General features: G+C 27.4%; 2 protein-coding genes across 2 annotated transcripts; both read right to left on the bottom strand.

Annotated features, from left to right (window-relative positions):
• Positions 1–249: 249 nt before the first annotated feature.
• Positions 250–564, bottom strand: LOC109337991. Its single transcript, XM_019575111.1, has one exon. It carries the CDS (start codon positions 562–564, stop codon positions 250–252), a length of 315 nt encoding a protein of 104 aa, XP_019430656.1.
• A 2,984-nt stretch (positions 565–3,548) lies between these two features.
• On the bottom strand, positions 3,549–7,175 carry LOC109337989 (probable pectinesterase 55). The gene is made up of 5 exons (XM_019575110.1): positions 6,925–7,175; positions 6,414–6,579; positions 5,958–6,161; positions 4,486–4,724; positions 3,549–3,821 (listed from the first exon to the last, which is right to left on the bottom strand). Exons 1-5 carry the CDS (start codon positions 7,149–7,151, stop codon positions 3,653–3,655), a joined length of 1,005 nt encoding a protein of 334 aa, XP_019430655.1. The 5' UTR covers positions 7,152–7,175; the 3' UTR covers positions 3,549–3,652.
• Between the last annotated feature and the right edge of the window lie 5,437 nt (positions 7,176–12,612).

Genomic DNA, 12,612 nt, shown 5'->3' with positions numbered 1-12,612 from the left:
TCAACGTCTTATACTAAATTATATGCGTAGTTTTAAAAGCAACATTTACACTGAAGAACAAAATAAACGCTGAAGCGCAACAATTTGTGGGTAAGCAATTTGTTCTGTGTCATAGTACTTATCCAATTTGATATATAAGCAATTCTAAAAAATAATTAATTACACAAGCTATTATGATTGTAAAATAAAAACAGAAATTGCAAGAGCGCTAATAATAATTATTTAACTTTTTAACTTTTTTAAAAGAACTTATGAACCTTTGTTGTGATCCTCATCCGTGATAACCTTAACGCCTCTGTTCCTCAAAGCATTGATTACAGCCCAAATCCCCTCTTTGCACTCAACACCTTTTTTCTTTATCTCATTCTCAACATCAATGTGGACCCCACTTCTCGCTCCCGGCTCCTCCGTCTTCAGCCGCATCGCCAACACCTCCCCGATGGACTCCGCCGCCTTCTCGTTACAGCTCCGCCCCCACTCAAACGCGTTACTGATTGCATGCTCCACGGTGGACGCCTCTGCTACCACCCTCCTCTCGTTCCACTCAACGACGTTCGCCGTCATATGCTTAGCTGACAAAAATACCCTCAACACATACTTACTCTTCATCATGTTATTCTGATACCGAAAACAAAATGGTTCCTGATTCGTAAACTATAACACTGGGCTTTACTGGGCTTGTGTCCAGTACTTGTCTTTCAAACATTTAAACGGACATTTTTATTGGGCTTTCTACGATGGTAATATTACGGTTCAACTTGGTCCAATAATTAAACTGTAACAAGTTACATAGACATATATGTTTTACTAATATTAATTTTAAAAAATTGACCAAAAAGATAATAATTATTTTTATTTAAAAAATTTGTTATAATGGAATGTATAATTAATGGTATCTCATATTTTAGAAATATAAACAAAAGTAATGATTATATGTTTGTCTCTTCATAGAACATTATGGAAAAAATTGAGTTATTTGCATTAAAATCTAATTTTAATTGAGAAACGATTGATATAACTAATACGGTATAATTGAAACCCTGATATTATAATCAATTTTGACTTGTATAATTGTGTAGTTGATACAATTATTGTAATGTACCAGTATGGTGATTGGTTAACAAGTTTTATGGTTGAACCTACCGATGTGGTCTGGTTTTCACACCATTTGATTTGGAATATACTTAATCATTTTTACTTACAACTTAGAGGTGGAAAAATTATCTACAATTCATCCAAATCCATCCAAATTAAATCATCTAAATCCATCCAAAATAAATCATCTAAATTCATCCAAAATAAATCATCCAAATCCATTCGTTAGAGCTAATGGATTTAAATGGATATAATCCAATAGATAGCGTTGATAATGGATGGATTCCAATCCATCAATATATCCAATGGATATCCGGGTATATCATTTTGGATGAATATCCAATCCATCTAAAAAATGAAAACAAAAATATTTTTTCCTCATAAAATAACATGGAGACCCAAGTTTGCTATACAACTCCAACATGCAAAACATAAACCAATATTATTAATATTGTACCGGTCACCAAATCGGTTAGAGTATTGGTATGGTGGTTCAACTAGTGCTCACTGTTAAACGAATACCGGTGAAGTTAGATATTCATATATTTATACTAAAAAATCAAAAAAGAAGACAATGACTATTTTTATTTATACCACTTGTTAAAAATGTATATTATAGACATGTTTTAGATGTATAAAATTTGGTAGTTGTGTGTTTGATCATCCATATAAATATTTTGGTAAAAATAAATCATTTTCATTAAAGAAATAATTTTAAATCAAACCATTCGGTATGACCGATACGGTTTAATTAAAAACCGGCTGATATGACCGGTTTTTACATGTATAATTGCATGACCATTATAAGTTTTATATCATAGTGATATTAAGACCGATTCACCGGTCAGCTAGAACCAGTTTTGATACCATGGGTATAAACTACTATCTCCCTAACAAAAGGATTCTTTTTTATCAAAACATTCTTTCAAAAAGTTTCAATAATGATTGATATAACATTTTGTGTCATGATTGAGCACAAGACAAAATGCATAATTGTACAATACAATATCTCTGACCTTACCCATATTGTTGCCTTTCAGAGCTATCATAGGTAAATTTAAATACTGAGATTTTTTTTAAAATGTATTTTAAAAAACCTTTAAAAACACATTTTAAAAATGTTTTTAAAATTGAATTTTAAAAATACTTTATAAAATAATAATTTTAAAAATATTTTTTCCTTCAAAAAATGTTTTAATTCAAATAAAAATCGATTTGATATCCATCTAATCCATTAAAATGGATATATGAATGGAATTGATGGATTGGAATCCATTGGATACGGATGAATTATAATCCATTAGATATAGATGGCATAGTTTAGAAATGTGATTTTATGGATTTATAAGGATTGATAGATGACTTTCCATCCATCCATTATAATTCAAATTCATATTCATCCAATTGTCACACCTAAATACAAATGCATTAAGAAAGTAAAACTTATCAAGAGAATTTTCACAGGTAAGAAACTAATTTTGTTTGGAGAGTTTTAATCTTTAGCTTATTATAATACTTTGTATCTAGTGGATTGTTATAAAATTCGGTCTCATCAATGATTAGATCGGGTGATGAGTCGCTTTTTGAATCAGTAGATTAATGGTTGGACCAATTGTCTCGATTTATATTAAAAATTCTAAAAAAATTATAATATTAGATAATATTATTTAATAATTATATACTCCATATTTGAAAATATTATACATAATTAAACAATCAACAAAAAAATTTCACTACTATAAAATATCATAAATAAGTTGAAAATGACGTCAAACAACATATGTGTTATGCAACAAAAGCATATAACAAATTTAAAATTTAATTAAACAATATTTTTTTACTATAATATAAGTTAACAAATGACAAATATAACTACAATATGTTAAAAACAATTGCTTTTTTCATCTAAAAATAATATTATTCTTTTTTTTTTTTAAAAATATTTTTTGATGGACTTCGTCGGTCTGACTATCCGAATCATCAATTTGAGTTAGTCAGATTTTGATACAAAACCGGTTAAATGAAGGTTCAAACTGATCCAATGTGTTTTACAATAAAACCAATTAGATTGACCAATTCGAGTTGAATTCCATAACACTAGTATAGTGGGATTTATGATCAACTGAACCATTATAGCATCATAATAGTACCTTGACAAGTTCTAGTTCTATGGCGGATACAACACTAATAACACATATAGATAGCATGTCCAGATTTATGATGAATGTTTGCATAACTAAGTCACTATTGCACAAAATTTATGATTTTCTCCAGTTACACTTTGACATATATACTCATAATTATTCGATCATCATTGTGGACGAAACGTGACATTATGAGAAATGGAACCAGCAACACAAGCAACTAGAAAAAACAAATAATCTTTGTCGTATATACATAAATATCTGTTTGTAAAAGGAGAAAAAACATAATTAACAAGGTAGTCGCAAAAGGAGTGAAAATCATTTTATTCCATGGTGTGTTATACACAAGCACGTTAACTATGCCAATCTTTGATGAACCTTTATACATCTTAACCAAAAGTTAAGTAAAAGAGTCACATAATTGTAATTGGTAATTTTGAAAGCCACCCATCCTGGTTTACGAATTGTGATAAAGAAAATTTGCGTAAATCCTCAGAAGTGAGAGTCTTTCTCCACTTGACACGATTTGTAGTATTAGACCCTGGTCCAATACAGTCAACCTCCGCATAAGTTAACTGAGACCTGCATGTAAATTCGTTACAAGAGAATTAACACAAAAGTTATAAAACATTAGTGTAGAACAGGTTAAAAAATACATTAAAAATATAGACCATTGACTTCATTTAATAAACAATATCAACTTTTTTACTTTTATTCTTCAAACTGTATAATAATTAATAGAGGATCAATCATTTTCCTTTTATACAACAAATATAACACCAACAAAGTATGTAAGATAATATATTAATATATGTATGTGGTTTTGACCTCTTGCTTTATGCTCATACAAGTTCCTCTTTGACATAAAGAATCATACATAAAATATGATACAACAAATATTAAATACATTAATTTGTGAGGTATAAATGTATGTACTCATAATATAACATTTTCATATTTAATTATTATTAACTTCCAATATAAATGATATACTAACGGAGAGTGTATAAATATTATATAGATTAATTTATGTGAATAAAGTATCTCTTTATAGTAGGAGATAATTTGTTCATTCCGCCAATAAAAATATGACATGTGTACTATTTTGTTTATTTTAAAAATATTTTTATAAAAAATAATTAAATATGACATATGTCATAATTTTATTGACTAAAGATAATCTATTTCATTGTGCTATGAGATACTTTATTTTCTTAATATATTATGCATATATAAGTGAACTTACTCATGCCCAATGCGATTCCAAGGATCCCATCCTTCAGGGGATACTACTTCAGAAAAATAAGTTCCATGGTATATAACTGTTGAATAAGGTCCATAGGCTCTTCCAAGTTTCACTTGACCATCCCCAAAAACAATACCTTTTCTAAATACAAAACCACTTGTGTCATTTTCTAAACCCCTTGCCTGGGCTGTTATAAAACCCGGAGGAGACTTTCCCTGTGTGGCGTTGATCAGACATTCCTACAAAAAAATGAAAATTTTACCAACACAAATATGCTCTATCAAAAAAATTATATATGTTAAGCAATCAATAATAATCAATTTTTAGTCTTAATACTTGTCAGTTTAATGAAAATAAAGTATCATATATCCTACAAAAAAACTCAGCCAATCAGTATTCATGCAAAGAGAACATTAGAGCAAACTAGGGATGAGAATGGGGCTGGATGGGTTCGGGTAGTGCATTACTGAGATCCGTCCCGTTGCTTCATTTTTTGACTCAGACTTGCCCGGACTCGTATAAATACTTGATGGGTCTATTACTTACAGGTCTTTGGGTACCCACAAATTAAAAAATATTAAAAATAATTATGAATAATTTATGTAATTATGTGTTTGTTTATTACAATTTTATATGTTATTTAAACAATCAATGTGAGACAAAATTATAAAACATAATTTAAAGTTTTAAATACAATTTGAATTAACTATTAAACACAACTCATTTTACTGAAACAATCATAAAAAAAACAAAGTCACAACTTCAACCTTATGATATAAAATAGGTTTATAAGAAGTATTTAATCAACATAACATTAGATTACTCATATGAATTAACAACATAAAATCACATCACACTCTTTAACAATATAATTTTAATGTTTAACAACATCACAATTATGGATTTACAATATAATATTACAATTATGGTTAACATGATATTACAATTATGCTACTATATATAGATTTAGGAATGAATAACGAGTCCGAGTACTAAGTGAATAAAAAATTAATAAATACTCTCTCTTGTATATTTTATAAAGAAATTTAACTCATTTTACACATATTATGAAAATTAGTTAAAATATAATTAATTGCTTTGATTTAATAAAAATAAAAATTTGTGATAATTATTATTTGGTATGAGAATTTTTTTAAATTAAATAGTGATATTATTGTTAGGTGGTTAAATTTTGTTATATATGATTCTAAAGAGTTTTGATGTTTATTTGGTTCAGAAGACCAGATTGAGTATTATTTATTAATATACAGTATTTTATAAATAGAATCTAAAAAACCTTTATAGATAATGTGTTATAATAAAGACGAAGACAGGGCTCTAATTGAATAGTGAATACTACCTTGATCCCACATCATGACACAAAAATTAGCACATAATATTCTCAACCTTTTAAAAATAGAAAATTTATATATTATTATTCTTAATATCATCATCATTATTATTATGACTACCTCGTAATAGGATTGACCATTGCCAAAAATGAAGTCCACTTCTCCTTGAATGTAGCAATATTTGAAATAATGTCGTCCATTTGAATCAAGCAAAGTGTCTTGAAAACCAATGAAACCACTCTTGTAAAATGCTGTTTTGTCTCCAAATATAGCTGCTGCTGGTGCTTCTGTGAACTTTGATACTTCACTATTCCTATATGTGTTCTACAATTATTTACAAAGTAACAAATTAAAAAGCAAAACGAGTTTTACAATTTCTTCCGAGTTTGAAGAGTTAAGAAATCATTAAGCAAAAAAATGTGCACAATGGCAGAAATATTGTCATTATATCATTCATATGTAATATATAAATAGATAAATGATATATTAATTGTGTGTAAATCTTTATATCAATAATATATAGATATTACACTCGATCATTAATATACATATACAATGATTAATACCCTTTGTTACCTCGAAGGTGATACCAACCACAATCACATTGGGTGGAGAAGAAACGAATGTTGCATTATCCCAGGTTTTTTGATTAACGTACTCACCATATGTAATGGTTGTGACATCTTTACCTTCACCTTCTAAAAATACGCACGGTTTATACTTGGAAATGTTAACCTTTTCTCTGCAGAATTACAACACGTGGAAATAAAATAGTAAAACCTAATCTTATGGATTATAGTGTGGAATAAAAATGATTTAAAAAGTAAAAAACAACTAAATATTATATATTATGACTTTATCTAAAGTCCAGATTGATTTTCCACTAATATGATTAGACTAAAAAAATAACTATTCAATGGGACAAAACTATTTTAATATCTATTTTTTCATTCACAATACTTTAATCCGAGGGGTTATTTGAGAGGAATGAGTTCTTATCAGTTATCATTTCAACCAATAAACGTTGATATAAATAAAAGTAAGATGTATCAGGAAAAAAAGATATTAATATAACATTGGGACTTACCTGTATGTACCAGCTTTTATGTGAACTTTAACCCATTGATCATTATTTTCTTTTATGGAATCAATGGCATCTTGAATCAATTTGAAATTTCCTTTTCCAGATTGATCAACAATGATGGTTTTGGTGATTCCATTCCCACTACAATCCATGGCTCTACCAACCCAAAAGGAGAAGCTAAAGAACAAAGTGAGAGAGAAAAGGAGTCCTAGTTGAGGAAAAAGGTCCATGGCTATTGACGAATAGTTAGTGATGTATACAATTGCAAACGCATATATATATATAACACCCTAGGGACTTTATTGTCCCTTACTTATACCAACTTATTAAATAATCAGTATCTTTCATAGACCACTTATGTGGGGTGGAGATATTCTTCATTATTAACTTCAGATTCTTACACGTAGATCCAGATTTTGTATTATTTTTTAATTAAATATATTAAATAAATAATACAACTAATATCATGTAACAAAATGTTTATAAATTTATCATCTTTATCATATTCCAATATTGAAGAGTCTACAAATTATCTCATTTCCTTACTAGGGAATCAATATCATGTAACAAAAAAATCAATATACCCACTTAATTAATTTTAAAATGATTAAATAGATTTGTTAGATATAAAATCAATATGCCCTCTTAATGGTGCACACATAATTTTTTTATATCTTTCCTCTTCATTTCCCTCTTATTCATATTAGCTAACTAAGACAAAGAAAATGTACAATAATATTATTCTGAAACCAATATATGACAATTTTTAGCAGTTTTTTTATTAGATCAAATTTTATAGATTTTTGTAAAGAGCTAGAAATATTATTGTAAAATAGTTATTAAATTATATTTATTCATGTAATAGCTTTTTTAAAATATTTTTATTTAATTATTCTCAGTACTATTAAAATTTATAAATTTGTTAGTTATCTATATCTATATCTATCTATATCTATATCTATATCTATACTTCTATACTATATATAAAGCCAAAACTTGAAATAACTTCCTTCATGGTGTAATTTTCATTTCCTATATTACCCTTAACATTATTTAATTTTTACAAAAAAACTATATAATCATAAGCAACTACCACCAATATATTAATTAACCACATATCTCACCTTAAATTAAACATTATCATAAATACAAAAAAAAATATAATATATAAAATTTGAATATGTAGTATCATACAATATTCGCCGGCAGGCACAAAGTGACTTACGCACTAGTTATTAATAAATTAAGTTTGCTTCTTTGCCTTCCTTTATCTCATTTGCATGATATGAATACTCAATTTTGTGAAGCATTAAAAATTATTAATTTCAAATTAACAAAAGGGTATGTTGGTTATTTTGCGGTTTCATAAGACTGTATAATTATCTTTATCTTTATATGAGTATTATGGAAAATTTTGAATTTTATATAGTTACAAATACTTTTTTTGCCCGAAAAAATATAATCTAATAATTTTTTAAGCTAATTAAAATATTTTTACCATGTCAGTGATTTTTTATGGAGATTCTTTAAACAAATATTTTTAACATGGAAAATAGATGTTTTAAAACCATTTTATCTACTTTGATTGTTTCATTATTAATTAGTTAGAAAACATTTAGTTGACTACTATTTTATTTTAATTAACTCATTAATTTCAAAAATAATAAATAAAACCTTTGATATTTGACAGTTATATTTTAAATAAAAAATTAATAATTAATATGTTGGTTACAAAACTCTACTATAGAGTAGAATTTGGAGGGGGGAGTGAGTGAAAGCAAAAAAAATGTGTGGGAGAAAAAGGAACACTTGAGAAAGAAGAGCAAAAACATGGGCAGTATATATTCTGTTCTAAACTTTATATATTTATTGTTTTTTATTAGTCAGAAAAATAAAACATAAATGTAATATATATTAACTTTATATTTTATGATCAATAAAAAATATGATATTTATAAAGTGGTATAAAGTTTGTGATGGCTCAAAAAACATGGGAGGAAAAAGTGTACATCCTAGCAACACAATCGGGCTAATCATTGAGTGTTGATCTCGTATGAAATTTCGTTCAATGCTAACATGATTTTTGTGCATAGCAAATTGATATACTGTACCATCCACCCGAGTTTCGAGACATAGATATATGTGTTTAATTTTTTTTATTTCATTTTTGTTTTTTTATACATTTTTTAATAGAAAATAGTTTCTCCTTTAGTAACAGATATAATGATTCATCATTTAAGTAATGATAATAAAATCAATTTAATATTAATATTTATTAAATATAAAATATAAAAATAATTATTATAGAAAATGTTTTAATGAATGACTAATTACTTTTAAAAAATATTTTTATTAAACAATAAAATATAGTTACAAATGTATTAACAACTGAAACCATATCTTTCACCTCTTGAAGTTAGATGTGGAGTGAACATAAAGTTGATGTTTCACTCTCTTGAAGTGAGTATGTGGATAATGAAAAATGTTAGGCTTCCCTTAAATCTCAAAATAAAGATTATTCCTTTAAGTTGAGATGTGGAACACGCATAGAGTTATTAGTTCACTCTCTTGAAGTGAGTAGATGAATAATAATAATAATGTTATAAACTTTAAAAGATTCGATGAGTGAATGCGATCAATATTGCATTACATTTTCTCTCTCATTAAGTTGAGATGTAGAGTACACACAGAGGTTTTACTTTGCTCTCTTGAGGTGGGATGATGAAATATGATTAAGCATTGTTTCTTCTCTTTCAATTTTTAAATAAATAAAAATATAACTTATTCAAATAATAATTTTTTATTTCTCTTTAAATCTTATAAAACCCTTAAAGATGGGAAGAGCTTACACTATTAATATCGTGTTTTCTCTCTTATTAAGTTGAGATGTGAAGTAAATATAAATTTGTTAATTGACTCTCTTGAGGTGGATATGACGAAGTACGATTAAACATTGTTTATTCTCTTTCAATCTTTAAATACATAAAATGAAAACAATATATTAATCAATATTAATCAATCTTTAACTCAGAACTATGTAGTCTTTATTTTCCTAATGCACTTAGGGACTTAGAGGTACATAGGAGCAAAATAAACTTTTGTCATAAATAATAATAATAAAAAATATTTTGTTTCCTTATGTTTAAATAATTAAAGTTTTAATAAAATAAATTAAGGTATAATAACAACCAAATCAATCTAAAATATATTTAAATATCACATTCAGATTTGATTTTAGTATAATAACAACCTAATCAATCTAAACAAATCTATTTACATATCACCTTCAAATTTAATTTTAGGATAATAACAACTTAATCAATTTAAATAAATCCGTTTACATAAATTTGGTTTGTTATTATCGCATTACATCGTGTAAAAATATTTTAGAAAGAAAGAAAAGTATAACATAGTTAACAGATAAACGTGACATTCAATCTAACAACTAAAATTATAGAAAGGAAAAAGACAAAACGCATATATTGCATACAGAAAAGAAGAAAATATACATATAAATTTTACGCACATATTTTATATACATTTGACATAAAAATAAGGTGATAAATGGTCATCTTGCCTCAACCCTCTAATGGGCAAAAAAATCATAGCACGCCTCTCCATTAATCATCACATAAATGGACACCATGGAGATACATTTAAAGATTAATAACACCCATCTACTGTTGAAAACCGTGCATGTTCGTGTTGTATAAAAAATTCACATGTCCAAAGTTTCCATATTAGAAGTTACTTATTCAAATTGCATTTGTGTTCACCTTAATGTAGTTTGAGTCTATCAAGAACACTAAAGAAGTAAATGATCATGGATGAGAAAGATGCTCGAATCTTCAATTGCAAAGGTAGTAAAGGTTCATAAATGAAGTTGCATTTGGTTGTAGCACATAATTGTCCTAACCTTCTCAAGTAAGATTACCTCCCGTTGATATATGATATTAATGGTTTATACAAGGAGCAAATTGAATAAATCCAAAATGTTAAGATTTTTTTGGTTTAACCAAAACAATAGCAAGACTTATTCCTTTCACACTTAAAAGTGACAGATTTGAGTCTAAAAACAAACTCAATCAATATTTAGGAACATGGCAGGAAAACTCACTTGATATTATGCTCTCATTTTCAATTCCCAACTAGAAAACAACTTATTCTTGAATTCTATCTTATTTATTCTAACTGCAATTCTACCTTAGTAAATCAGTATTTATTCAATTGTTATGTGGAATGAATTTTCACATGCAATGACCTTAACCACTTAACCTTCAACGTAATTTTTAAACCTTTTCATGGGATGGCAAAAAAATAAAAACGTGCCCGTACAGGTTTTACTCACGTGTTTTTAAAAATACCTGTAGTACATATGTGTCTGCGGGTACCCGTTATTTTTATGATTAAGATATTATATTTAATTAAAATAAAAATTACATTATTCTAACATTCATTACATTATGTACATTTTTTTCTTTTAGTTTGTTTACATATTTTATTGAGTTTGGTGGTAAAACACCCTACAAATATTATTACATGTGTAGAAACACACATGTTTTATAAAGAAAATATATATTTTTTGTTAAGGAAATGAGAACAAAAAATCACACAAATAGAAAACACCAATAAATTTAGCATTTTTGTCAAATATTCAATCAAAAAGTATAAAAAAATAATTATGTTTCATCTCATTTGAAACATAATAGAAGCAAAAAATTAAAAATTCATTTATAATATAGGAAATCCGTGGGTACCCGTTGTATCTGCGTGTACTCAGAAATACCTGCGAATACCTGCACACGGGTGTAACACCGTGAATTTTCTGTGTATATTTTATTAATTATTTATTTAAAAACGATTAATTTTAGAAATTAATAGGTATTTAATTAGACTAAACTGTAGTTGAGTGTTAGTCTTGTTTTGTGATTTCCTATTTTATGGTAAATTTTCTTAATTTTCTATGACGAAAAGTTTTTGAGCTGCTATCGGGCCCAAATTCGCCCATATTCGGCCTAATAATGTGTTTTTGAGTTCCGCAACTCAGAGTCGAATTCCGATTGCACCACTGGCTTCGACATATTATTTCGAGTCAAGATAGACATTAAGTGTATCCAAAACGCATTTCTAATTATTTTTCACTCCGAATTCCGTGTTTCGAAGTTCTAACCGTAAACCAAAATCGGGAGATTTTATTATCCGACCGGGTATTAGCCGATAATACTCAAGAATGGTTTAATCGAGAATGTGTCATCGAAAAGGTCACATAACTTTCATGTAAGAAACTTGATTGTTAAACAAGCAAAAATATATATTCTCTTACACAAAATCCCCTAAATCACTCAACAAATCCTCTCACTTCACCATCATTAGACACATCACATATGCTAGTCTAAATCTACTTACTTTGTATTAAATTTTCTGATTTGATGAGGGTGGGGCTCTCCTATAAATACCTCACCCCATTCTCTCATTTTTACACTAAATTTCCTGTACAAACTAAGGTAGTCTTTTATTTTCTCTTCTTCATCTTCTTCTCATACTTCATAGAAAGTTATGAGCTTTTATTATGTTGTTCATAAAGTAGAGTTTATATTTGTTCTTTAAGTATTTTATGAATGCATAACTAAAGGGATGATAATAAAATCATATGAACCTTTATGTAGTTTTTGACTTTTGTAAATCTTGAAA

Source organism: Lupinus angustifolius, unplaced genomic scaffold (genome assembly GCF_001865875.1).
Source record: "Lupinus angustifolius cultivar Tanjil unplaced genomic scaffold, LupAngTanjil_v1.0 Scaffold_16_80, whole genome shotgun sequence".
Lineage (NCBI taxonomy): Eukaryota > Viridiplantae > Streptophyta > Magnoliopsida > Fabales > Fabaceae > Lupinus > Lupinus angustifolius.
Note: the sequence above shows the minus strand (reverse complement) of the source record. Positions and strands in the feature narration are given on the sequence as shown.